Here is a 26,857-nt window from a genome sequence, read left to right as displayed (position 1 = left end):
AAATGGAAAGTTCAGGGCCTAGTGAATGTAGAAGTGAGCTGAAACTTGGTTGATGTTGAATTCTCTAAGAGGTTTCCTCCAGGCAACTCAGACTCTTTCCCTCACTTCAGCAAAGAAGATATTTTTATTTTGAATTTTAATTTTTTATAGAGACAGGGTCTCTTGTCTAAGCGGGAATGCGATGACATGATCATAGCTCACTGTAGCTTCAAACTCCTGTGCTCAAGCACCCTCCCACTTTGGCCTCCCAAAGAACTAGGATTACAGGCGTGAGTCACTGTGCCTGCCAGAAGTTATTTTTAAAAGCACTTGAGAAATTTCTCCTTCACCCCTCAAGTGGGAAGGCTCAGAGAAGGAAGTCATCAGTATAGCCACCTTCTAGGCCATAATGGAATTCCTGAAGGTTGGAGACCCCAGAGAAGTGGACAAAGGCTGCTGCCACCACCAGGACATGGGGAATCTGATGAAACTGGAACCATGTGTCAAATTTTCCAGGAAATAAGCATTCAGGAATTCGAACAGCATAAAGGCCAGCTCCCGTGATGTGCATCACAGCTGTGAGGAAGGACCAGCCCATCCAGCCCATGGCGCTGGCCCTGACAAAGCTTCAGTGATAGGAAAATGCATGACAGGCACAGTAACACTCAAGCTAAGTCCCAGCAGTGCTCCTGCTGTGTTTGCTGGTGCTTAGGAGTGGAAATCGGTCCCACTGTACCACCGTGATGGCAGAAATGCCCAGAACACAAAGAAGAGGCAGATGAGCTGTGGTTGTCGGGAACAGTGGGAGTAACGGAGCAGGGGACAAAGCTCCTCGTAATCAGTAGAGCAATCGCTGAATAGTCTAGTTTGGAAAAAGTCTGAGAGACTTCCCTGAATGACAATAGACAGTGTGGAATAGCCAGGAGGAGCTGAGGCAGAGCACTACACCCACAAAGTACGTCCCCAGACCACTTTCTCCTGTAGAGAGGGCAGGAAGTACATATTTAGTTTGAGCATGGTCAAGATCCCCAAAAGAGAAACAGCATGAAACCAAGCCAATGGGTCCAGATGTTGCCCGTTTCCTCACGGGTGTGGAAGATGCTCTTGAAGCAAGCCCAAAAGGAAGGCATGGGTGGTCTATGGCCATGTAGCAGGTAGTCACTGTCCTTCAGCCAGTCAGGGACCACATCATATGGGATGACCCTCCAATGTCCCTCCCAGACCTTATACACAAACTCCTCCATCTTCTCCGTGGCATGGTGGAAGTGCAGTGCATCAGTAGCTTCGCCTTCTCTTCCTTTTCCTGGGCATTGGACATGTTTGCACTTCTTCAGCTTTAGTTGGGTTGGTGATAACCCATCTCTCCTTCTCTTATAGAAGGGGTCCCAGTTCAGCTAGTTCCACCATGTCAGTTTCCCTGTTACTGGCAGGAAGCCCCATTGCCCCATGTCACCACAGATCCTTTGTGGGAAGACATCTGGCCAGTACCTCAATACCCTGCAGCTTTAGCGTGGGGAAAGGTTGGGGTCTTTCAGCCCCATGGGCAGAGATGTCCCTGAAATGGTAGATGAGCCAGACAGACAGGCTCTGCTGGGGCACTGGTCTCTTGCTACTTCCCGCTGCACAGGGGGCAGCCTGTGGCCCCGGATCTTCATTGTCCTTCCTGCAAAGCCTTTGTTTTATATAATCACCTCAATACAGTTATCATAGTTAAAATAATGGTAACTCCTTAATGTTATCAAATTCCAATCACTGTTCAAATTTCCAATTGTCTCATAAATGTGATAAATTTAAAAAATCAAAATGTTGGCCGGGTGCGGTGGCTCACGCTTGTAATCCCAGCACTTTGGGAGGCCGAGGTGGGCGGATCACGAGGTCAGGAGATCGAGACCACGGTGAAACCCCGTCTCTACTAAAAAAAAAGTACAAAAAATTAGCCGGGCGTGGTGGCAGGCGCCTGTAGTCCCAGCTACTCGGAGAGGCTGAGGCAGGAGAATGGCGTGAACCCGGGAGGCGGAGCTTGCAGTGAGCTGAGATTGCGCCACTGCACTCCAGCCTGGGCAACAGAGCGAGAATCCGTCTCAAAAAAAAAAAAAAATCAGTTAGGATCCAGGGAAGGTCTACACAGTGTGATTGCCTTCTTAGTCTCTTTTCTAACGTCTGTGTGTGTGTGTGTGTGTGTGTGTGTATGTGCGCGCGCACATGTGGGAACACCATTTAAATGACTGAGATGGCCTGGCATGGTGGCTCACACCTGTAATCCCAGCACCTTGGGAGGCCAAGGCATGCAGGTCACCAGAGGTCGGGAGTTCGATATCAGCCTGACTAACATGGTGAAACCCCGTCTCTACTAAATACACAAAATTAGCTGGGCATGGTGGCGCACGCCTGTAATCCTAGCTACTTGGGAGGCTGAGGCAGGAGAATTGCTTGAACCCGGAGGTGGAGGTTGCGGTGAGCCAGAATCGAGCCACTGCACTCCAGCCTAGGTGACAGAGTGAAACTCTGTCTCCCAAAAAAAAAAAAAAAAAAAAAAAAGTGAGATATATTTAACATGAACTGAAATGCTCAAATCTCAATTACACCATTCCATCAGGTGGTGTTTTTGTTTTTGCTTTTTTGTCACTCAGTCAGTCTTGATGAATACATTTCTATCAGGCCACAAAGTTCCTTCATGCCTCTTCCCAGTCAGTCCTTCCACAAGCAACCACTGATGTAACTTCCATAGCTGGGTTTTCCCAGTTTTTAAAATACAGATGCCTAGAACATTCTCGTTTTTATTTCTGTTGGATAAATACCTAGAGGTGGATTTGCTGGGTCATAGGGTATATGTATAGTCAACTTTTTTTTTTTTTTTTTTTTTTTTTTTTAGAGATGGGGTCTTGCTCTGTTGCCCAGGGTGAAGTGCTGTGGTATGATCATAGCTCACTGCAGCCTGGAATTCCTGGGCTCAAGTGATATTTCACCCTCAGCCTCTCAAGTAGCTGGGATTACAGGTGCGAGTGAGCTACCATGCCTAATTTATTTATTTATTTTTAAATTTATTTTTATTTTTATTTTTTGAGACAGTCTCGCTCTGTTGCCCAGGTGCAATCTCAGAGGTGCAATCGCAGCTCATTGCAACCTCTGCCTCCCAGGTTCAAGCGATTCTCCTACCTCTGCCTCCTGAGTAGCTGGGATTATAGGCACATGCCACCACACCCGGCTAATTTTTGTATTTCTAGTAGAGGCGGGTTTCCCCACATTGGCCAGGCTGGTCTCGAACTCCTGAACTCAAGTGATTTGCGTGCCTTGGCCTCCCAAAGTGCTGGGGTTACAAGCATGAGGAAATGGCTGAATCCAGGTCTGGGGCAGAAAATGTACAAAATGAATTTGGAAAATTTTATCCCACCAGATAGCAAGTAGCCGTACCTGGCCTCCTTGCTTGATATATATATTCAACTTTTTAAGAAGCTATCAAAGAGCTTTCAAAATAGTTGTATTATTTTACACTCTCATCAGAGTGTATGAGTGTTCTCATTGCTCCACATCCTCTCCAACATTTGTATTGTCAGTTATTTTTCTGTTTTTTCTTGAGACGGAGTTTCACTCTGTCCCCCAAGCTGGAGTGCAATGGCTCAATCTCGGCTCACTGCAATCTCTGCCTCCCAGGTTCAAGCAATTCTCCTGCCTCAGCCTCCTGAGGAGCTGGGATTACAGGCAAGCACCACCATGCTCGGCTAATTTTTTTATTTTTAGTAGAGATGGGATTTCACCATGTTGGTCAGGCTGGTCTCGAGCTCCTGACCTCGTGATCTGCCTGCCTTGGCCTCTCAAAGTGCTGGGATTACAGGCATGAGCCACTGTGCCCAGCCTCTATCTTTGTTTTATTCTTGCAATTTATGTATTGAAGAAAATGAGTTGTTCCTCCTATAGTTTTCCATAATCTGGATTTTGCTATTGCCTTCATATGATGTCATTTAATGTTTCTCTCCTCCATATTTCTGGCATATTGGATCTAGAGGCTTGATGAGATTCAGGTTCAAATTTCTGGGGGATTGGGGGGATGACTACTTCATAGGCAGTGTTGTATTCTTCTATCAGGAGGCCCATGATATTTGGTTATCTCTCTCTTTGTGATGTTAGGAGTCATAAATGATATTTAATTCATTACCATTTGAAAAATGATTATATCAAATTCAATTATTCCATCTTCATGTGTTAGTTGGAATATATATAAAAAGAAACTTCGTATTCTCTAATATTTGTTTACTAATGATAGAGTACATACGGGAAGACAGGATATATGCTTATTTCCCTTTATTTACCAGTTTTCAAAAGGATGAGTTGGTTCCCTAGCATCCTCCAACAATCACCAATATTTAAAGTCTCATTATTATTTCATGTATTCAAATATCATTAATATGCTTCAATCCATTGCAGTTATTATTCTTTTTGTTTGTTTGTTTGAGATGGAGTTGCACTCTTGTTGCCCAGGCTGGAGTGTAATGGTGCAGTGTCAGCTCACCACAACCTCCGCCTCCCGGGTTCAAGCGCTTCTCCTGCCTCAGCCTCCCAAATAGCTGGGATTACAGGCATAAGCCACCACACCCGGCTAATTTTTATTTTTAGTAGAGACAGAGTTTCTCAATGTTGGCCAGGCTGGTCTCAAACTCCCGACATCAGGTGATCCACCCACCTCAGCCTCCCAAAGTATTGGGATTACAGGTGTGAGCCACCGCGCCTGGCCACAGTTATTATTCTTATTGATATTCAAATTGTTCCATATTTGGCCAGTGAGTGCCTCTTCAGGTTGGCTCCTAAATCCTTTTGACACATCCCTAGTAATCTCTGATAGCTTACTTGCTATCTGGTGGGATAAAATTTTCCAAATTCATTTTGTACATTTTCTGCCCCAGACCTGGATTCAGCCATTTCCTCAAAGCTCTCTGATTCCTTTTAATTGGAAATGATATTTAGAGACAATAATAGGTGCGTAGGGGAGGTAAAACATTACCTCTACTCTTTTGGGGTCTCTGGTTGGGCCTGATAATTAATTTGGCATTAGATAGACTAACAAAACAGAAACATACAAATTTATTTAATGTAAGTTTTCTGTGACAGAGGAGCCCGCATAAGGATATTAAACCGAAAGAACTGGCAAAATCTAAATACTTTAATACTACATTAAACAATTGTGGAAAAGTAATGAAAATGTAGGCTGGGCGCGGTGGCTCACGCCTGTAATCCCAGCACTCTGGGAGGCCGAGACGGGCAGATCACGAGGTCAGGAGATCGAGACTATCCTGGCTAACACGGTGAAACTCCGTCTCTACTAAAAATACAAAAAATCAGCCAGGCATGGTGGGGGGCACCTGTAGTCCCAGCTACTGGGGAGGCTGAGGCAGGAGAATGGCGTGAACCCGGGAGGTGGAGCTTGCAGTGAGCCGAGATCGCGCCACTGCACTCCAGCCTGGGTGACAGAGCGAGACTCCATCTCAAAAAAAAAAAAAAAAAAAAAAGAATGTGGAGGCTAAAGGAAGACAACAATTTTTTAAATAAGGTCTGTTTGTACAGGATTCTCTCAGTCTCAACCTCCCAGATGATAAGAATGTTTCTTTTCTCCTGTTACAGGGAGAGCAGCTCTCACATGGTAATTTCATCTCTTGTTTTTAAGAAAAAGAAGGGAGATCAGGCCAAGCGTGGTGGCTCACACCTATAATCCCAGTACTTTGGGAGGCCAAGGCAGGTGGATCACTTGAGGTAAGGAGTTCGGCCAACATTGTGAAGAGCCTGGCCAACATGTGAAACCCCATCTCTACTAAAAATACAAACAATGAGCCGGGTGTGGTGGTGCACACCTGTAATCCTAGCTACTTGGGAGGCTGAGGCATGAGAATTGCTTAAGCCTGGGAGGTGGAGGTTGCAGTGAGCCAAGATTGTGACACTGTACTCCATCTTAGGTGAAGAGCAAGACTCCATCTCAAAAAAAAAAAAAAAAAGAAGGAGATCAGAATGTCCTTGTATCTGCTGTTTGAGTGTTTTAAACTGAAAACAGTCAACATGCCAGCATGGCATATTTTGCATTGGCATATTCTGAACTCCTTCAGGTGCCAGGAGTACTTATAGCTACTGAGGTATTTTTGTTTCTAGACACTTTAGGTGGACAGAGAAAAGAAATTTTTTTTGTTTTAATAAAACATATTACAAGTTCATATTGGTATTATGGTAGTTTTTTTTGTTTTGTTTTGTTTTTTAAGAAAATTCTGGCACGGTGGCTCATGCCTGTAATCCCAGCACTTTGGGAGGCCAAGGCAGGCGGATCACCTGAGGTCGGGAGTTAGAGACCAACCTGACCAACATGGAGAAACCCTGTTTCTACTAAAAATACAAAAAATTAGCCGGGCATGGTGGTGCATGCCTTTAATCTCAGCTACTCGGGAAGCTGAGGCAGGAGAATCTCTTGAACCCTGGAGGGGGAGGTTGCAGTGAGCCGAGATCGAGCCATTGCACTCCAGCCTGGGGAACAAGAGCGAAACTCCGTCTCGAAAAAAAAGAAAATAATTCTCCGTCCCCATCACCTCCCTGAAAAAAGTATACCACCTGTTCCTATTGACATTAGGCTTTGCCATGAGACTTTTTCATCTCGTTTATGACAACCATTGACTTGGGGCTTGAACATGTGACTTGCTTTGGCCAATGGTATATTAGCACATATGACTGAAAAGGTTGGTAATGTGCTCGTGCGTATGGGCTTGCCCTCTTCTACCTCTGCCATTGCCATGAGAAGAACATGCCACAAGTAGCCTATTGCTTTCAGAATAATGAAAGATACATCTTGTAGACCTGAACCAAACCTGCAATCTGGAGCTAAGCCCAGCTGAACCCAGCCTAAATTGTTCAAATGCAAGTCAACCTGTAGAATGTAGCTTAAAGCAGAGGCACAGATATGTGAATGAGAAATAAATGCTTAGGGCTGTGAGTCATTGATGTTTAGAGTGGTTTGTTATGCAGCATAATTAGGTATATAGCGGACTAATACAAATATTTACAAGCTAAATTCAAGATTATAGGAATAATGGAATTGATATCTCACAAAATTATTCATTTGCATTCCAAAATGTGCACACAGCAGTCTCAGAATAATAATACAAATACTGCTGCTAATAATATGATTATTGAAATCAGCTTAAGCGTTTATTTTTTGCAATTTTTAATCTTTAGGATATTTCCCTTTATTGATGTGCAGTGAAAATTTTCTGTTACGAAGTCATTTGGAATGGTTTTTATGTGTGATTATGCCACAACTGGATATGCATTAAGTACTATTTGTTTGATTTTATTTGGGGGAATTTCCCCTTAAAATTCAACTTTACTTAATGATTATATGAAATGTGTACTTGCTTCCAAACTCAAATCTCTGAAACAAGTTATTTCAATGAAGTCTACCTTCTATTCTAGCCACCCTCACCTTATTCTTTCCCTCTCCCATAATTAACTACTTAAAAATATTTTATGAGTTATTATTTGTTTTAATTGTACCTGGGTTTTAATTTATAGAGGTGACTGAGTGATGATACAGACAGAACAATGCCATTGAAAGAAGCCTTTTTTTTTTTTTTTTGAGACAGTCTCGAACTCCAGCCTAGAGTGCAGTGGCGCAGTCTCGGCTCACTGCAACCTGTGCCTCCCGGGTTCAAACGATTCTCCTGCCTCAGCCTCCCGAATAGCTGGGACAAAGGCACGTGCCACCAGGCGCAGCTAATTTTTGTATTTTTAGTAGAGATGGGGCTTCACTATTTGCCCAGGATGGTCTTGATCTCCTGACGGCTTTTCTTTTTTTTTTTTTTTTTTTGAGATGGAGTCTAGCTCTGCAGCCCAGGCTGGAGTGCAGTGGTGCGATCTTGGCTCACTGCAACCTCCACCTTCCGGGTTCAAGAGATTCTCCTGCCTCAGCTTCCCAAGTAGCTAGGACTACAGGCGTGTGCTACCATGCCCGGCTAATTTTTTGTATTTTTAGTAGAGACAGGGTTTCACCATGTTAGCTAAGACGGTCTTGATCACCTGACCTCATGATGCCCCCACCCCGGCCGCCCAAAGTGCTGGGATTACAGGCATGTTGGTTTGCATAAGAAAGGTGAGTCTGCAGGGTGGATGGCTGTAGCCCGTAATCCCAGCAATTTGGGAGGCCGAGGTGGGTGGATCACCTGAGGTCAGGGATTTGAGCCCAGCCTGACCAACATAGTGAAACCCCATCTCTACTAAAAATACAAAATTAACCGGCCTGTAATCCCAGCTATTTAGGAGGCTCAGGCAGGAGAAATCGCTTGAATCTAGGAGGCGGAAGTTGCAGTGAGCTGAGGTCGTGCCACTGCACTCTTAGGCAACAAGGGTGAACTCTGTCAGAAAGAGAGAAAGATAAAGAGAGAGGCAGAGAGAAAAGATAAAGAGAGAGGCAGAGAGAAAAGAGAAAGAGAGAGAGAGAGAAAGGAAAGAAAAAGGAAGGAAAAAGGAGGGGAGGGAAGGAGGAAGGGAGGGAGGGAGGGAGGAAGGAAGGAAGGAAGGAAGGAAGGAAGGAAGGAAGGAAGGAAGGAAGGAAGGGAGTTTACAGGGGAGCCATTTGCTACCTCTAGGAATTAACTAGCCCTGGGAGAGGTAGTCTCTCCCTGGCCAGCAACGCCCTCAAGATGTCAAGGCATTACAAAATAAAGAAAATTAAAGGTCGGGCGCGGTGGCTCAAGCCTGTAATCCCAGCACTTTGGGAGGCCGAGGCGGGCGGATCACGAGGTCAGGAGATCGAGACCATCCTGGCTAACACGGTGAAACCCCGTCTCTACTAAAAAATACAAAAAAATTAGCCGGGCGTGTTGGTGGGCGCCTGTAGTCCCAGCTACTCGGGAGGCTGAGGCAGGAGAATGGCGTGAGCCCGGGAGGCGGAGCTTGCAGTGAGCCGAGATGCGCCACTGCACTCCAGCCTGGGGGACAGAGCAAGACTCCGTCTCAAAAAAAAAAAAAAAAAAAAGAAAATTAAAAATATGATTCAGGAGTTTCCAGATAGCTGAGCACAGGGAATTTCCTGGAAGGTAGTGCACCCTGGAGAGGGCATGGAAGCCCCATGTCCCTTCCCACCTACCTTGCTCTATACGTCTCTTCATCTGTATCCTTTGTAATATCCTTCCAGAAAAACTTCTAAATACAAACCCCGACAAAAATGCTCTCCGATCACAATTGGAATATAAAAGGCCGGGTGCGGTGGCTCACACCTGTAATCCCAGCACTTTGGGAGGCCGAGGCAGGCAGATCACCTGAGGTCAGGAGTTCGAGACCAGCCTGGCCAACATGGTAAAACCTTGTCTCTACTAAAAATACAAAAAGTATCTGAGTGTGGTGGCAGATGCCTGTAATCCCAGCTACTCGGGAGGCTGAGGCAGGAGAATCGCTTTAATCCAGGAGGCAGAGGTTGCAGTGAGCCATTGCACTCCAGCCTGGGGGACAAGAGCGAGACTTTGTCTCAAAAAAAAAAAAAAAAGAGTTAGGATATAAAAATTTAAGCTATAAATACGGTCTTCACTCCTTATTCCAGGAATCTACTTGTTCTGAAAGCTGGACTGGCTTGAATAAGGCTTTATGGCAATTTCTTGGAGGACCTATCAAGATTCCCATAAAAATTCACTCAATAAAACTGACAAAAACAATATGTTCAATAAAGGGATCTCATGGTTAAAAAAATAAAATTAAACCAAACCAAAACAACAACAATAAAACACGATGCATTCATCCTTCTATGGAGATTGCTTCATGATAATAAATAGTGATAGTTGTAATTTCTTTCTTTCTCTCTCTGTTTTCTTTTCCTTTCTTTTCGTTCTCCTTCTTTCCTTCCTTTCTCTCTTTCTCTCTTCCTTTCTCTTTCTGTCTTTTTTGATGTGGGGTTGGTCTGGCTGTGTTGTCCAGGATGGAGTACATTGTCTTTTCACAGGCATGATCATGGCACAGCACAGTCTCCAACTCCTGGCTGGGTCTACAGGCCCACACCACCATCCCTGGCTTAATTTCTGCTTACAGTGGCACAGTACGCCAACATGTGGCTTTATAATTATACAACCAGTTCCTTACTAAAGGACATTTGTATTGTTTCTGTGTATTTCCATACTTTTCTGATATAAACATCCTGCAGTAAATAACTGTGAGCATGTCTTTCTTTTTTAGGTGGGCTAATTTATTTATTTTTGCCTTTAATCAATGCTTTATTTTTCTAAAAAATTTTTTGTTTCTGTAGGTTTTTGGGGAGCAGGTGGTGTTTGGTTACGTAAGTACGTTCTTTAGTGGTGATTTGTGAGATTTTGGTGCACCCATCACCCGAGCAGTATCTACAGAACCCAATTTGTAGTCTTTTATCCCTCACCCCCTCCCCACACTTTCCCCGAACCTTCAAAGTTTATTGTATAATTCTTCTGCCTTTGCATCCTCATAGCTTAGCTCCCACTTATGTGTGAGAACATACGATGTTTGGTTTTCCAATCCTGAGTTACTTTACTTAGAATCATAGTCTCCAATCCCAACCAGGTTGCTGTGAATGCCATTAATTCATTCTTTTTTATGGCTGAGTAGTATTCCATCATATATATGTATGATGTGACATATATATCACAGTTTCTTTTCTTTCTTTGAGATGGAGTTTCTCTGTTGTTGCCCAGGCTGGAGTGCAATGGCGCAATCTCGGCTCACTGCAACCTCCGCCTCCTGGGTTAAAGCGATTCTCCTGTTTCAGCCTCCTGAGTAGTTGGGATTATAGGCATGTGCCACCATGCCTGGCTAATTTTTTGTATTTTTAGTAGAGATGGGGTTTCTTAATGTTGGTCAATCTGGTCTCGAACTCCCAACCTCAGGTGATCCACCCGCGTTGGCCTCCCAAAGTGTTGGCATTACAGGTGTGAGCCACTGCACCCGGCCACATATCACAGTTTCTTTATCCACTTGTTGAATGATGGGTATTTGGTCTGGTTCCACATTTTTGCAATTGTGAATTGTGCTGCTATAAATGTGTGTGCAAGTATCTTTTTCATATAATGACTTCTTTTCCTCAGTAATGGGGTTGCTGGATCAAATGATAATTCTACTTTTAGTTCTTTAAGGAATCTCTACACTGTTTTCCATAGTGGTCGTACTGGTTTACATTCCCACCAGCAGTGTAGAAGTGTTCCCTTTTCACCACATCCATGCCAACATCTATTATTTTATGATTTTTTGATTATGGCCATTCTTGTGGGAATAAGGTAGTATCGCATTGTGGTGTTGATTTCCATTTCCCTGATCATTGGTGATGTTGAGCATTTTTTCATGTTTGTTGGCCATTTGTATATCCTCTTTTGAGAATTGTCTATTCATGTCCTTAGCCCACTTTTTGATGGGATTGTTTGTCTTTTTCTTGCTAATTTGTTTGAGTTCGTGTGGATTCTGGATATTATTCCTTTGTCGGATATATAGATTGTGAAGATTTTCTCCCACTCTATGGGTTGTCTGCTTACTTTGCAGATGGTTCCTTTTGCCGTACAAAAGCTCTTTAGTTTAATTAAGTCCCACCTATTTTTCTTTGTTTTTACTGTATTTCCTTTTGGGTTATTGGTCATGAACTCCTTGCCCAAGCCAATGTCTAGAAGGGTTTTTCTGATGTTATCTTGTAGAATTTTTATAGTTTCAGGTCTTAGATTTAAGTCCTTGATCCATCTTGAGTTGATTTTTGTGTGAAGTGAGAGATGAGAATCCAGTTTCATTCTCCTATGTGTGGATTGCCAATTCTCCCAGCACCATTTGTTGAATAGGGTGTCCCTTCTCTGCTTTATGTTTTTGTTTGGTTTGTCAAAGGTGATTTGGCTGTAAGTATTTGGGTTTATTTCTGGGTTCTCTATTCTGTTCCATTGGTCTATGTGCCTATATTTATACCAATATCATGCTGTTTTGGTGACTGTGGCATCATAGTATAGTTTGAAATCAGGTAATGTGATGCCTCCAGATTTGTTCTTTTTGCTTAGTCTTGCTTTAGCTGTGCGGGCTCTTTTTTGGTTCCACATGAATTTTAGAGTTGTTTTTTTCCTAGTTCTATGAAGAATGATGGTGGTATTTTGATGAGAATTTCATTGAATTTGTAGATTGCTGTAATAGCCTTATTTAGTTTTAAGAATACTGAAGGAAAATTTTTGTGTTGCAGTTGCCATCATTATATCATCAACCTGATGTTCAGTATATTCCTATAAAACCCTAAAACAGAAATTCTTAAGTTATCCCATCACTGAAGGCTTCTTTTGGCCAGAGAATTTCTTTAGGTATCAGGTATAGTACTCAAATATCTTTATCAGGAGATGTTTTCCTATCCCAGTCTTCAGAATTCTTATTTCTGGTGCCAGAGGCAATAAGAAGAAAACAGATGATCCAGGAATTAGACTCTCAGTTCAAGGTCACAGGCAGCAGCACTTCAATCTGCACACACTATATCAAACAAGAGTCCTTCAGAAGCCCCTCACTCTGTTTCTTGGCTTTTTCCTGAGGAGGAGTCTTGTAAAAATATATGTAACCCTGTGAAATTTCATCCGAACCTTCTCTAGAGAAGATCACTATGCTATCTGTGTTCTTCCAAATGTACTGGGAAATTAAATACCTATCTACTGAAGTGTGAACTATTGTTATGTCTTAAATTTCTTTTTTTTTTTTTTTTTTGAGATGGAGTCTCGCTCTGTCGCCCAGGCTGGAGTGCAGTGGTGCAATCTCGGCTCATTGCAAGCTCCGCCTCCCGGGTTCATGCCATTCTCCTGCCTCAGCCTTTCCGAGTAGCTGGGACTACAGGTGCCCGCCACCACGCCCGGCTAATTTTTTTTTTGTATTTTTAGTAGAGACGGGGTTTCACCGTGGTCTCGATCTCCTGACCTCGTGATCCACCCGCCTCGGCCTCCCAAAGTGCTGGGATTACAAGCGTGAACCACCGCGCCCGGCATTATGTCTTAAATTTCTAAGGAAAATATTACTTCATCCAGGACCTGAATGCCTTCCTCAGAGTGGTGTTCACTTTCAATATGATTTTCCACCTTTCTAGCAGCCAGTACATTGGGACTGTTTTCCATGCCAATGGCAAATGTCTAGAGAGTGTCTTACACTTGGGCCTCTTTCGGTTGCATCAACAGAGTGGCAGCAACGAAGCTGGAATCCAAGCCTTTTCTCTGTCATCAGTCACTTCTTAATAGCACTGTCAAAAGGAATCCAGAGGTTGCTCTTCACAGTTTCTATCTTAAAACTGTTTCTCCACATTGTTATAGAGGGCATGCAGAGGTTAATCTCTACAGTGCTGACTCTCTAGGTAGGTGTCTCTGCCCAGGAATACTTTCTTATTGACAGTATTAATAAAATAAATGCAAACACTCAACCCAACATACACATTTTCTGCCCAGTCCCTCCTTTGTCATAAAGATGAAGGATTATCTCACCATCCACTCTGGCCTTGTAATCAAATTCAAAATGGTATTATACCTTCTCGAGGTTGTAAATTTCACCATGCAACAGAGCCACAAATAAAGATATTTCCTCACTTGAATTGGCTGGATTCCAAACAGCTGGTCAACTACAACCAACTGGTGAAATCCAAAGCAGCAGCTGATGTATACATTGACATTCTCAGGATGAAATGCATCTGGGCCCCTGTGTGTGATCTTCATAGCACTCGGATGCTGACCAGAGAGGCTATCATTGCTGCCAAAGAGGGCTCAAATGCCACACATGGTACAGTGGAGCTGCAGGCTCTGTGGGTATGTGCGCAGAGGCCAGGGCTGTGGACTGTTTCCATTGTTTACTTTCAGTACAAGCATCTCTGTATATATCTCTATTCCTTTTTTCTTAGATAAATAGTAGCAACTGTACACATTTTTCTTTACCACGATTTTTTTTTCTCTGAACAATATATCCTGGAAATCACTGCATAGTTATATGCAGAGATTTTCTGCATTCCTTTTTACAGGTATATAATACCCTGTTGTGTGGATGTTCTGGTACATTTCAAGAGGGAACAAGTGTACTAAGAAAGATTCGAAGCATGAGAAACCTGCAAGAAGAAGTCTTTTATTTTAGCCAAGCTGTGGGTAACTTGAGGGTCGCAGAATAGGCTGAGGAGTCAACAGAGAAGATGGCTGAACAATTACGCAAGATTGCTGCTGGCCCTATTTAATAAGCCTCATTGTTCTCTAAGGTGAAGCCAAGCTGAAAGGATTTGAGGAAATAAATAGGCTGTTTCCTTTCACCCATTCTTCCTTGTTTTTCCTACTATTATTCTAGTAGGTTTTAAAGTAAAGCCTGGAGTAAGCCTGAGTGCAGCTATCTCATATGGGAAAGTGCCCTGATGGGTATCAGGGAAATCCTGTGTTTGCCTTTGTGAGACTCTTCGCCTGAAGGTCATTGTTTCTCCTTTGACTCCTAGAATCACCTCACTGGGGAGATGAGGTGTGCCCATCAGAAGTCTCTGAATTGAGTCAAAAAACAATTTAACTCCAGAATCCTATTGTATACTGTATCCCCAAATTCACCCTCCAAGCTATTTCCCATCCTGCATTATGCTTCACCGTATTGTACAATAAAGCTTCCTAAAGAGTGTTTCAATGAGTACTACATAATATCATAGCCAGTAATATGCATATGTTTATATGCAAAATCATCAGTGAAGAGAACAAGAATCAGGGCAAATAGAATGTAGATGTTTGTGCTGGGCATGGTGGCTCACTCCTGTAATCCCAGTACTTTGAGAGGCTGAGGCATGATCAGCCCCCTTCCTCACCTCTCCTCAAAGAGAAGAGTAGCTATGACTGGTGATATTCAGTTGACCTAGTTTCACAGAGGATAGGATCACTCACTGTAGTTTAAAAGATTACACATGAAGCCTGTATGAGAAACATTTTGAAATAGTCCTGAAAAATCACAAAAGTAGGATTGAACAAAAATAGAAACACATTCCTTGTTCTGAATAGAACCAATCAATGTAATAAAGTCTCTCCAGGTTCATATATAAATTTAATGTAATCCCAATAAAAATGCCAGCAAATTTTTTTCCTGGCACGGGATCCTACACTTCATATGGAAAAATAAATAAGCAAGAATACTTATGAACATCTTCAAAAGCAAGAGCAATAAAAGGGGACTGGTCTTACCACATATTAAAACTTATTATAAAGATTTGATGATTAAAACAGTGTGGTGTTTGTTCCTGCCTAGACATTCAAACCAGTAGGAATAGTTATGAAGTACACAGGGAAATTTAGCATATGACAAAGGTGGGATCTTACATTATTAGGGAAAAGATTAACTTTTTTATTTTTTAATTTTTTGAAATGGAGTCTCGCTCTGTTGCCCAGGCTGGAGTGCAATAGCACAATCTCGGCTCACTGCAACCTCCGCCTCCCGGGTTCAAGTGGTTCTCCCACCTCAGCCTCCCAAGCAGCTGGGAATACAGGTGCGTGCCACCATGCCTGGCAAATTTTTTGTATTTTTAGTACAGACGGGTTTCACCATATTGGCCAGGCTGGTCTTGAACTCCTGACCTCAAGTGATTTGCCCGCCTTGGCTTCCCAAAGTGCTGAGATTACAGGCATGAGCCACCACGCCAGGCCAGAAAAGATTCACATTTAAATAATGACATTAGCACAACTGGAGTGTTTATGTCCCTAATTTACATTAGGACCAGGCCCAGGGGCTCATGCCTGTAATCCCAGCTACTTGGGAGGCTGAGGCAGGAGAATCACCTGAAGCCAGGAGGTGAAGGTTGCAGTGAGCCTAGCTCGCGCCATTGCACTCCAGCCGGGGTGACAATGGCGAAATTCCGTCTAAAAAAAAAAAATTTACATCAGAATGTACTTCAAACAGATCCCTTATTTCAATGCACAAAAAAATGAAAACATAACAGGTTCAAGAAGAAAACATATATGAGTTTCTTTGTAATCTGGACAAAGGAAAGCCTTCCTAATTATAACTAAAATTCCAGAAGCCATGGAGAAAGATTGATAAATTCAAATCTATCCATTTATATCTACAGCTGTATCTATCTATATATGCACAAACATATATATATGCATAGACTTTTTTTTGAGATGGAGGCTGGAGTGCAGTGGTACAGTCTTGGCTCACTGCAACCTCTTCCTTCCGGGTTCAAGCGATTCTCCTGCCTCAACCTCTTGAATAGCTGGGATTACAGGCGCCCACCACCGTGCCGGCTAATTTTTGTATTTTTAGTAGAGACAGGGTTTCGCCATGTTGTCCAGGCTGGTCTTAAACTCCGACCTCAGGTGATCTGCCCCCCTTGGCCTCCCAAAGTGCTGGGATTACAGGCATGAGCCACCACACCCGGCTGATACATGGATAGACTTTTGCTTGGCAAAAACATCATAAACAAAATCAAAAGAGATGAAAAACTGGGAGAAAATATTTGTAGTTTAAATTATACAAAATAGCTAATTTCCATCATAAATAAGTAAAAAAAAAAAGAAGAGTATTGATGCATGATACATGGAAGAACCTCCAAAATATTATGCTAAGTGAAAGAGTCATTCACAAAAGTCTACATATTGTATGATACCATTTATATGAAATGTCCAGAATAGACAAATCTATAGAGATAGAGTAGACTGGTGGTCACATAGGGCTGGGTAGGGTAGGGGCGAGGGCCAGGAATGGAGATGAGTACTGAGAGGTAAGGGGTTTCTTTGTGGAATGTTGAAAATGTTCCAAAATTATACTATAGCAATGGTTGCATAGCTCCATAAATATACTAATAACCATTGAATTGTATACTTTAAATGGATGAACTTAATGGTATGTATATCTCAATAAGCTGGGCACAGTGACTCATGCCTGTAATCCCAGCACTTTGGGAGGTCCAGGCGGGCGGATCACGAGATGAGGAGTTCAAGACCAGCGTGACCAACATGGTGAAACCCGTCTCTACTAAAAATACAAAAATTAGCCAGCCATGGTGGCACATGCCTGTAGTCCCAGCTACTCAGGAGGCTGAGGCAGGAGAACTGCTTGAACCCGGGAGGCAGAGGTTGCAGTGAGTTGAGATCATGCCACTGCACTCCAGCCTGGGAGACAGACTGAGACTCCATCTAAAAAAAAAAAATCTATACCTATATCTAAATCAATTTGTGTGTGTGTGTGTGTGTGTGTGTGTGTGTGTGTGTGTGTGTGTGTGTATATAATATATCTCAATAAAGCTGTTTAAGTATAAAAGATTTTACTGTTCAAGAGGCTGGGTGTGGTGGCTCACGCCTGTAATCCCTGCACTTTGGGAGGTTGAGGCAGGTGGATCACTTGAGGTCAGGAGTTTGAGACCAGCCTGGCCAAAACAGTGAAACCCTGTCTGTACTAAAAATACAAAGATTATCCGGGCGTGGTGGCGGGTGGCTGTAGTCCTATCTACTTGGGAGGCTGAGGCAGGAGAATCTCTTGAACCTCAGAGGCAGAGGTTGCAGTGAATGGAGATCACACCACTGCACTCCAGCCTGGGCAACAGAAACAGTCTGAAAAAAAAAAAAAGGTTTTTTGTTTTTTTTTTTGAGACAGAGTCTCGCTCTGTCGCCCAGGCTGGAGTGCAGTGGCGCAGTCTCGGCTCACTGCAATCTCCGCCTCCCGGGTTCACGCCATTCTCCTGCCTCTCTGAGTAGCTGGGACTACAGGCGCCTGCCACAACGCCCAGCTAATTTTTTTTGTATTTTTAGTAGAGACGGGGTTTCACCGTGGTCTGGATCTCCTGACCTCGTGATCCGCCCACCTCGGCCTCCCAAAGTGCTGGGATTACAAGCGTGAGCCACCGCGCCCGACCTCTTTTGACTACTTTTTAAGATCCAGCACAAGTGTTTCCTATTCTGTAAAAGTTTTCCTGACTCACATGTACATACTGATTATTTTGTTGCTGCTAAACAGCATAATTTTTATTTTTACTTAATTTGTGTTAATATTGTGATTGAAATATACAGAGAAACATAGAATAATGTAATAACTGTGTACCTACCAATGAGCTCCATTAATTCCTGACACTTTTCCATTCTAACCTCGTTTTTTTTTTTTTTTGAGAAAAAATATTGAAAGCTGCAATTGCAGCCACCTGAAGAGAGGTGGTTTAGCATAGTGGAGTATATGCGCTCTGAACGCCCACTACCTAGGTTCATCATCCCTGCCCTGTCACTTACTAGCTGTTCCCCTTCAGCAAATTGTTTAACCAGCTCATCTGTAAGAGGGGATAATAATAGTATCCATCTTACAGAATTGTGAGGATTAAGAATACATTCAGGTCACTTAGAACGGCCAGTTTCTGGAACAGAGTAAGCATTCAATAAACATTAATAATTAGTATTTTGTCTATTCCTTATTTATTTATTTATTTATTTATTTATTTTTGAGACTGAGCCTCGCTCAGCCACCCAGGCTGGAGTGCAGTGGCGTGATCTCAGCTCACTGCAACCACCGTCTCCCGGGTTCAAGCGATTCTCCTATCTCAGCCTCCTGAGTAGTTGGGATTACGGGCACCCGACAACATGCCTGGCTAATTTTTGTATTTTAGTAGAGACAGGGTTTCACCATGTTGGCCAGGCTGGTCTTGAACTCCTGACCTCAGGTGATCCACCTGCCGTGGCCTCCCAAAGAGCTGGGATTACAGGCATGAGCCACCGCGCCCGGCTTTTTTTTTTTTTTTGAGACAAGAATCTCACTCTGTCACCCAGGCTGGAGTACAGTGGCGCGATCTAGGCTCACTGCAACCTCTGCCTCCCTGGCTCCCAGGTTCAAGCGATTCTTGTGCCTCAGACTCCTGAGTAGCTGGGATTACAGGCATGTGCCACTACACCTGGCTAATTTTTGTATTTTTAGTAGAGATGGGTTTTCACCATGTTGGCCAGGCTGCTCTCAAACTCCTGACCTCAGGTGATCTGCCCACCTTGGACTTCCAAAGTGCTGGGATTTCAGGTGTAAGCCACCATGCCCAGCCTACTCCTCCTTTTCATCTGAGCCAGAAATAGACTATTTGTAGCTCTTTTAATCTTTTAGGATACAAACAATCAAGTTTATTCTTTTGCTTGCTTACTCTTTCTAATAAGTGTAGATTAAGGATAAACTTTCCTAAATAACAGTATTGACAAATGTTACTTGTTCTCTCAATGCAGATATGAGTTAGGGGAATCTTGGCATATTTTCTCAAGATCAGTGTTCATAAACTACTACCTGAATTGTTTCTCTGAGAAGAAATGTTACACAGAGATGCCAGGGGACTCAACCATATTCAAGAATTTCCTCAAGATCTTCCATGATTGTTGAGTTCAAATTCTTGGGCCAATAAATTGTTGCCAGGATGAGAAGGTTACTTGACACAAAGAATGGCTACTTAAAGCTTAAGGAATCTCCTGTGGCTGCTATACTGAGAAAAAGTTATGGGCATGGCAGGCATTCCATAGGCTGTTTAGAAGTGGGCTTACGTAGAGTGGTGCACAACTTGATGCTTAAAATTTGTGTTCAGGATGCTACTTCGGACTCTTAGGATGAATTTTATTTTATTTTATTATTATTATTATTATTTTTTGAGACGGAGTCTTGCTCTGTCGCCCAGGCTGGAGTGCAGTGGCGCAATCTCGGCTCACTGCAGCAAGCTTCGCCTCCCGGGTTCATGCCATTCTCCTGCCTCAGCCTCTCCGAGTAGCTGGGACTACAGGTGCCCGCCACCACGCCCGGCTAATTTTTTTTTGTATTTTTTAGTAGAGATGGGGTTTCACCGTGGTCTCGATCTCCTGACCTCGTGATCCACCCGCCTCGGCCTCCCAAAGTGCTGGGATTACAAGTGTGAGCCACCGTGCCCGGCCCCTTAGGATGAATTTTAAACTCTTTGAGAAAAGGGACCACACCTTTGTATTTCTATTACACTAACTGAAACAAAAGAACTCAACAAATTCTTTTTTTTTTTTTTTTTTTCTGAGACAGAGTCTCGCTCTGTCGCCTAGGCTGGAGTGCAGTGGTGTGATCTCGGCTCACTGCGAGCCACGCCTCCTGGATTCATGCCATTGTCCTGCTTCAGCCTCCAGAGTAGCTGGGACTACAGGTGCCAGGTACCACGCCCGGCTAATTTTTTTGTATTTTTAGTAGAGACGGGGTTTCACTGTGTTAGCCAGATTGGTCTCAATCTCCTGACCTCGTGATCTAACTGCCTCGGCCTCCCAAAGTGCTGGGATTACAAGTGTGAGCCACCGTGCCTGGTCTTTTTTTTTTTTGAGATGGAGTTTCGCTTTTGTTGCCCGGGCTGGAGTGCAATGGCGTGGTCTTGGGTCACTGCAACCTCTGCCTCCTGGGTTCAAGTGATTCTCCTGCTTCACCCTCCCGAGTAGCTGGGATTACAGGCATATGCCACCACGCCCTGCTAATTTTGTATTTTTAGTAGAGACGGGGTTTCACCATGTTGGTCAGGCTGGTCTTGAACTCCTGACCTCAGGTGATCCACCCACCTCAGCCCCCCAAGTGCTGGGATTACAGGTGTGAGCCACCGCGCCTGGCCTGATAAATTCTTATTGAATGAAGAGAGCTCTCTGGTAATTAGTAATAATAAATGTCTACCATTTATAATTTGGGGTAGCAAGCTAATATCATTCATTTGTAGGCATCTGTATCAGCAAACAAGAGGAATCTAGGTAGTTTAAATATGAATGAAATTTATTAAAGAACATTGACTCAGCTGGGTGTAGTGGCTCGTGCCTGTAATGCCAGTACTTTGGGAGGCTGAGGCCAGTGGATTGCTTGAGTCCAGCAGTTGGAGACCAGCCTGGCCAATATGGCGAAACCTGTCTCTACAAAAATTACAAAAATTAGTCAGGCATGTTGGTGCATGCCTGTAGTCCCAGCTACTTGGGGGGCCGAAGTGGGAGGATCACTTGAGTCCGGGAGGTCGAGGGTGCGGTGAGCCAAGATCGTGCCACTGCACTCCAGCATGGGTGACAGAGCAAGACCCTGTCTCAAAAATAAATAAATTAAGAACATTAACGCACAAGATCTTCGAAGGGCCTAAGAATCAATCTGTAAGTTACACAGCCAGGAAAAAATACCCCATTGCTCCTCCAAGCCCACAGCAAAGACCTCACTGTCATCAGGGTTTGGCATGGACACTGCAGTGGGTACTTGATGACAGAACCTCTGTCATTGGCGCTCCTAACAGCTGGAAGTCTCTACTGCTACCCTCACAAGGAAATGGATTCTGTGTTGCGACTGCTTCACCACATTGCTCTCTTGAATCAAGGTCTCTTTCAGACACAGCTACGACTGCAGCTAGGTCATCTGCCTGCACCCAAACTCCAAGTAAGGAGGACAAAGCAAATTTCTGGCCCTGTCTTTGGAAGAACTCATCACATGGGAAATTTCCCAACATGAGAAAGGTTTTCAGATGATGGTGGATGCCCATAAAACGTGACACACGTCTTTGATGGCAGCATGATGCAAGTGTTTTTGCGGGCCAGTATCAAACCTCAAAGTGTTGGTTGTGGGTCCTTGCTGGAATAACTACAGAAACTGAGGGTAGCATTTCTCTTATTATAGCCCTAAGAAATACTCAGAAGATAGATGTCCCTATTTAATCACAGAATCAGATAGGCACTGTTATTATAGCCCTAAGAAATACTCAGAAGATAGACGTTGTTATTTAATCACAGAATTATCACAGAGAGTTGGCAGATTGGCACTGTTTCCAGGATTACACTTAGCATAGTGTTACTCCAGAGCAGAGTAACCCTTGGCCAAATCTGGCCAGTCCTCTGTTTTTATAAGGCCTGCAAAACTACAATTTTTTTTTTTTTTTACATGATTAAAGTGTTGCTGAAGAACAAACAAACGGCCTGGTGCAGTGGCTCATGCCTGTAATCCCAGCACTATGGGAGGCCAAGGCGGGTGGATCACGAGGTCAGGAGATTGAGACCATTCTGGCTAACACAGTGGAACCCCGTCTCTACTAAAAATACAAAAAATTAGCTGGGTGTGGTGGTGGGCACCTGTAGTCCCAGCTACTCGGGAGGCTGAGGCAGGAGAATGGTGTGAATCTGGGAGGTGGAGCTTGCAGTGAGCCGAGATGGTACCACTGCACTCCAGCCTGGGAGACAGCGAGACTCTGTCTCAAAAAAAAAAAAAACAAAAAACAAAAAACATGCAACAGACGTCTGTGGTGCTCCAAGCCTGAAAATCTGTCCCTTTAGAGAAAGTTTGCCAGTCACTGCCCTGGGTGTCCTCCACTGTTGAATTCTTTGAGAAGGAATGCTTGCCACATACTTATATGCCTAGGTTGTTATTCACTGGATAAATACTATTCTTTTTTTTTTTGAGACAGAGTCTCACTCTGTCATCCAGGCTGGGGTGCAGTGGCGTGCTCTCAGCTCACTGCAACCTCCGCCTCCTGGGTTCAAGCTGTTAGAAATGCTTGTTCCTCAGTGCCGTAAATAAATAGCACTTGAACATAAATTTAATTTCCTCAGCAAGGCCATTTTTACTTTCTGCAGAAAGGGTACACTCGCCAGCAGTTTTGCCATGAGAGTACACCGAACAAAGGAGACAGGGTCATTCATAACCTGAGGTGCCCACCCTACTGCTGTGTCCGCTTTCCATTGGCTGGAATGGGACCTCACATTCTATATTTGTCCTGATTGGCTAGCAACTTAGAACTTTTAAAAGAGGCAAAGGCAGAGGAGAACAAACGAAGGAGGAAGTAACTTGTGGAATGCTGAGAAAAGTAAAAATGAGAGGTGACAGCGTGCTGGCAGTCCTCACAGCCCTCGCTCGCTCTCCACTCCTCCTCTGCCTCGGCTCCCACTTTGGCGGCACTTGAGGAGCCCTTCAGCCCACCGCTGCACTGTGGGAGCCCCTTTCTGGGCTGGCCAAGGCCGGAGCTGGCTCCCTCAGCTTGCAGGGAGGTGTGGAGGGAGAGGCGTGAGCGGGAACTAGGGCTGCACTCGGCGCTTGTGGGCCAGCTGGAGTTCCGGGTGGGCGTGGGCTTGGCAGCCCCACACTCGGAGCAGCCTGCTGGCCCTGCCGGCCCCCAGCAACTAGGGGCTTAGCACCCGGGCCAGCAGCTGCAGAGGGTGTACTGGGTCCCCTAGCAGTGCCGGCCCACCGGCGCTGTGCTCGATTTCTCACTGGGCTTTAGCTGCCTTCCCGCAAGGCAGGGCTTGGGACCTGCAGCCCGCCATGCCTGAGCCTCCCACCCGCTCCATGGGCTCCTGTGCAGCCCAAGCCTCCCTGATGAGCACCGCCCCCTGCTCCACAGTGCCCAGTTCCATCGACCACCCAAGAGCTGAGGAGTGTGGGCGCACGGTGCGGGACTGGCAGGCAGCTCCACCTGCAGCCCCAGTGCGGGATCCACTGGGTGAAGCCAGCTGGGCTCCTGAGTCTGGTGGGGACGTGGAGAACCTTTATGTTTAGCTCAGGGATTGTAAATACACCAATCGGCACTCTGTATCTAGCTCAAGGTTTGTAAACACACTAATCAGCACCCTGTGTCTAGCTCAGGGTTTGTGAATGCACCAATCAACATTCTGTATCTAGCTACTCCGGTGGGGACTTGGAGAACCTTTGTGTTGACACATTGTATCTAGCTAATCTGGTGGGGATGTGGAGAACCTTTGTGTCTAGCTCAGGGATTGTAAACACACCAATCAGCGCCGTGTCAAAACAGCCCACTTGGCTCTACCAATCAGCAGGATGTGGTTAGGGCCAGATAAGAGAATAAAAGCAGGCTGCCCGAGCCAGCAATTGCAACCTGCTCGGGTCCCCTTCCACACTGTGGAAGCTTTGTTCTTTCGCTCTTTGCAATAAATCTTGCTACTGCTCACTCTTTGGGTCCACACTGCCTTTATGAGCTGTAACACTCACAGAGAAGGTCTGCAGCTTCACTCCTGAAGCCAGTGAGACCATGAGCCCACTGGGAGGAAAGAACAACTCCAGACGTGCCACCTTAAGAGCTGTAACACTCACCGTGAAGGTCCACAGCTTCACTCCTGGGCCAGCGAGACCACGAACCCACCAGAAGGAAGAAACTCTGAACACATCTGAACATCAGAAGGAACAAACTCCGGACACGCTGCCTTTAAGAACTGTAACACTCACCGTGAGCGTCCGCGGCTTCATTCTTGAATTCAGTGAGACCAAGAACCCACCAATTCTGGACACATTTTGGCGACCATGAAGAGACCTTCACCTGTCGCCGAGTGGTGAGACCTTCGCCTATTGCCGAGTGGTGAGACCATTGGACCCCTTTTGCTTGCTATTCTGTCCTATCTTTCCTTAGAATTCGGGGGCTAAATACCAGCCACCTGTCGGCCAGTTAAAAGTGACTACTGCGGCCGCCAGACTAAAGACACGGGTGTCAGGCTTTCTGGGAAGGGGGTCTCTAACAACCCTCAGCTCTTCCGAGTTGGGACCATTGGTTTGCCTAGAACCAGCTTCCGCTTTTCCTGTACTTCTGGGCTGAGCCAAGTGTCGACAGAAGGGAAATCCATGCAGCTCTGGGGTCCCAACAACAAGTTGGTTGACCCTGCGGCCATGAGCGGAATTCTCAAAGGCATATCGCCCAAGGGAGACTCGCCCATCTATCCTATCTATCCTGACCCTTGCCCCCGGGGTCCTAATGCCTGCCAGAAAAACTTCCTCTCGCCTCTCTTCTGCAAGGCTAGTCCAGGTTCTAAAAATTGTTACCTGTCTCTGGTGCTCTTCTAGTTTCTCCTATAATTTCTAGTATAAACTCCAGGACTCTGTTACCTTCTTTAGGCACCCGGGCACACCAATCAGAAAGACATAATTTTTGCCCAAAGCCCCGTCATAGTGGGGACTACCTGGAATTTTAGGATCCCTCCTCAGACTAACAGGCCTAGCAAAAGCTATTCCTGAAGCTAGGATATGGGGAGCCTCGGAAATTGTATCCTTCCTATTCACATAAGTGAGAACAAAAGGTGTCACTCTTCCAACCCTGGAGATCCCTTCCCTCCCTCAGGGTATGGCCCTCCACTTCATTTTTGGGGCATAACATCTTTATAGGACAGAGGTAAAGTCCCAGTACTAACACGAGAATGCTTAGGACACTAACAGGTTTTTGAGAATGCGTTGGTAAGGGCCACTAAATTCGATTTTTCTTGCTCGGTCCTCCTTGTGGTCTAGGAGGACAGGCAAGTGTGCAGGTTTTTGAGAATGTGTTGGTAAGGACCATTAAATCGGACCTTCCTTGGTCCTCCATGTGGTCTGGGAGGAAAACTAGTGTTTCTGCTGCTGCGTCGGTGAGCGCAACTTTTCCGATCAGCAGGGTCCAGGGACTGTTGCAGGTTCTTGGGCAGGGGTTGTTTCTGCTGCTGTGTTGGTGAGCACAACTATTCTGATCAGTAGAGTCCAGGGACTGTTGTGGGTTCTTGGACAGGGGGAGAAACAAAACAAACCAAAACCGTGGGCGGTTTTTTCTTTCAGATGGGAAACACTCAGGCATCAACAGGCTCACCCTTGAAATGCATCCTAAGCCATTGGGACCAATTTGACCCACAAACCCTGAAAAAGAGGTGGCTCATTTTTCTCTGCACTATGGCTTGGCCCCAATATTCTCTCTCTGATGGGGAAAAATGGCCACCTGAGGGAAGTACAAATTACAATACTATCCTGCAGCTTGACCTTTTCTGTAAGAGGGAAGGCAAATGGAGTGAAATACCTTATGTCCAACCTTTCTTTTCATTGAGGGAGAATACACAACTATGCAAAGCTTGCAATTTACATCCCACAGGAGGACCTCTCAGCTTACCCCCACATCCTAGCCTCCCTATAGCTCCCCTTCCTATTAATGATAATCCTCCTCTAATCTCCCCTGCCCAGAAGGAAATAAGCAAAGACATCTCCAAAGGACCACAAAACCCCCCAGGCTATCGGTTATATCCCCTTCAAGCTGTAGGGGGAGGGGAATTTGGCCCAACCCAGGTACATGTCCCCTTCTCCCTCTCTGATTTAAAGGAGATCAAGGCAGACCTGGGGAAGTTTTCAGATGATCCTGATAGGTACATAGATGTCCTACAAGGTCTAGGGCAAACCTTCAGCCTCACTTGGAGAGATGTCATGCTACTGTTAGATCAAACCCTGGCCTTTCATGAAAAGAATGCGGCTTTAGCTGCAGCCCGAGAGTTTGGAGATACCTGGTATCTTAGTCAAGTAAATGATAGAATGACAGCTGAAGAAAGGGACAAATTCCCTACTGGTCAGCAAGCCATCCCCATTATGGATTCCCACTGGGACCTTGACTCAGATCATGGGGACTGGAGTTGTAAACATCTGTTGACCTGTGTTCTAAAAGGACTAAGGAGAATTAGAAAAAAGCCCATGAATTATTCAATGACGTCCACCATAACTCAGGGAAAGGAAGACAATCCTTCTGCCTTCCTCGAGTGGCTAGGAGAGGCCTTAAGAAAATATACTCCCCTGTCACCCAAATCACTGGAGGTCAATTGATTCTAAAAGATAAGTTTGTTACCCAATCAGCCACAGATATCAGGAGAAAGCTCCAAAAGCAAGCCAGGGTCCTGAACAAAATCTAGAGGCATTATTAAACCTGGCAACCTCGGTGTTCTATAATAGGGACCAAGAGGAACAGGCCCAAAAGGAAAAGCAAGATCAGAGAAAGGTCACAGGCTTAGTCATGGCCCTCAGACAAACAAACCTTGGTGGTTCAGAGGGGACAGAAAATGGAGCAGGCCAATCACCTGGTAGGGCTTGTTATCAGTGTGGTTTACTAGGACACTTTAAAAAAGATTGTCCAATGAGAAACAAGCTGCCCCTCATCCATGTCCACTATGCTGAGGCAATCACTGGAAGGTGCGCTGCCCTAGAGGATGAA

The 26,857-nt window shown here is 44.8% G+C and overlaps 1 protein-coding gene and 2 pseudogenes across 1 annotated transcript; 1 reads left to right on the top strand and 2 right to left on the bottom strand.

Moving 5' to 3' along the window:
• Positions 1–294: 294 nt before the first annotated feature.
• Positions 295–1,456, bottom strand: LOC129463554 (adiponectin receptor protein 1-like; annotated as a pseudogene).
• A 10,636-nt stretch (positions 1,457–12,092) lies between these two features.
• Positions 12,093–13,724, bottom strand: LOC129463707 (asparagine synthetase [glutamine-hydrolyzing]-like; annotated as a pseudogene).
• An 11,562-nt stretch (positions 13,725–25,286) lies between these two features.
• On the top strand, positions 25,287–26,472 carry LOC134732537 (uncharacterized). The gene has a single exon (XM_063618477.1). The coding sequence runs from the start codon at positions 25,450–25,452 to the stop codon at positions 26,470–26,472; it is 1,023 nt and encodes a 340-aa protein (XP_063474547.1). The 5' UTR covers positions 25,287–25,449.
• The last annotated feature ends 385 nt before the right edge of the window (positions 26,473–26,857 follow it).

This window comes from Symphalangus syndactylus, chromosome 15 (genome assembly GCF_028878055.3).
Source record: "Symphalangus syndactylus isolate Jambi chromosome 15, NHGRI_mSymSyn1-v2.1_pri, whole genome shotgun sequence".
Taxonomy (NCBI): domain Eukaryota; kingdom Metazoa; phylum Chordata; class Mammalia; order Primates; family Hylobatidae; genus Symphalangus; species Symphalangus syndactylus.
This window is presented reverse-complemented; position numbering and strand designations above follow the sequence as displayed.

Excerpts from the sequence above, each read along its gene's own strand:
- LOC134732537 (XM_063618477.1), top strand. The coding sequence starts at position 25,450 with ATGGGAAACACTCAGGCATCAACAGGCTCACCCTTGAAATGCATCCTA.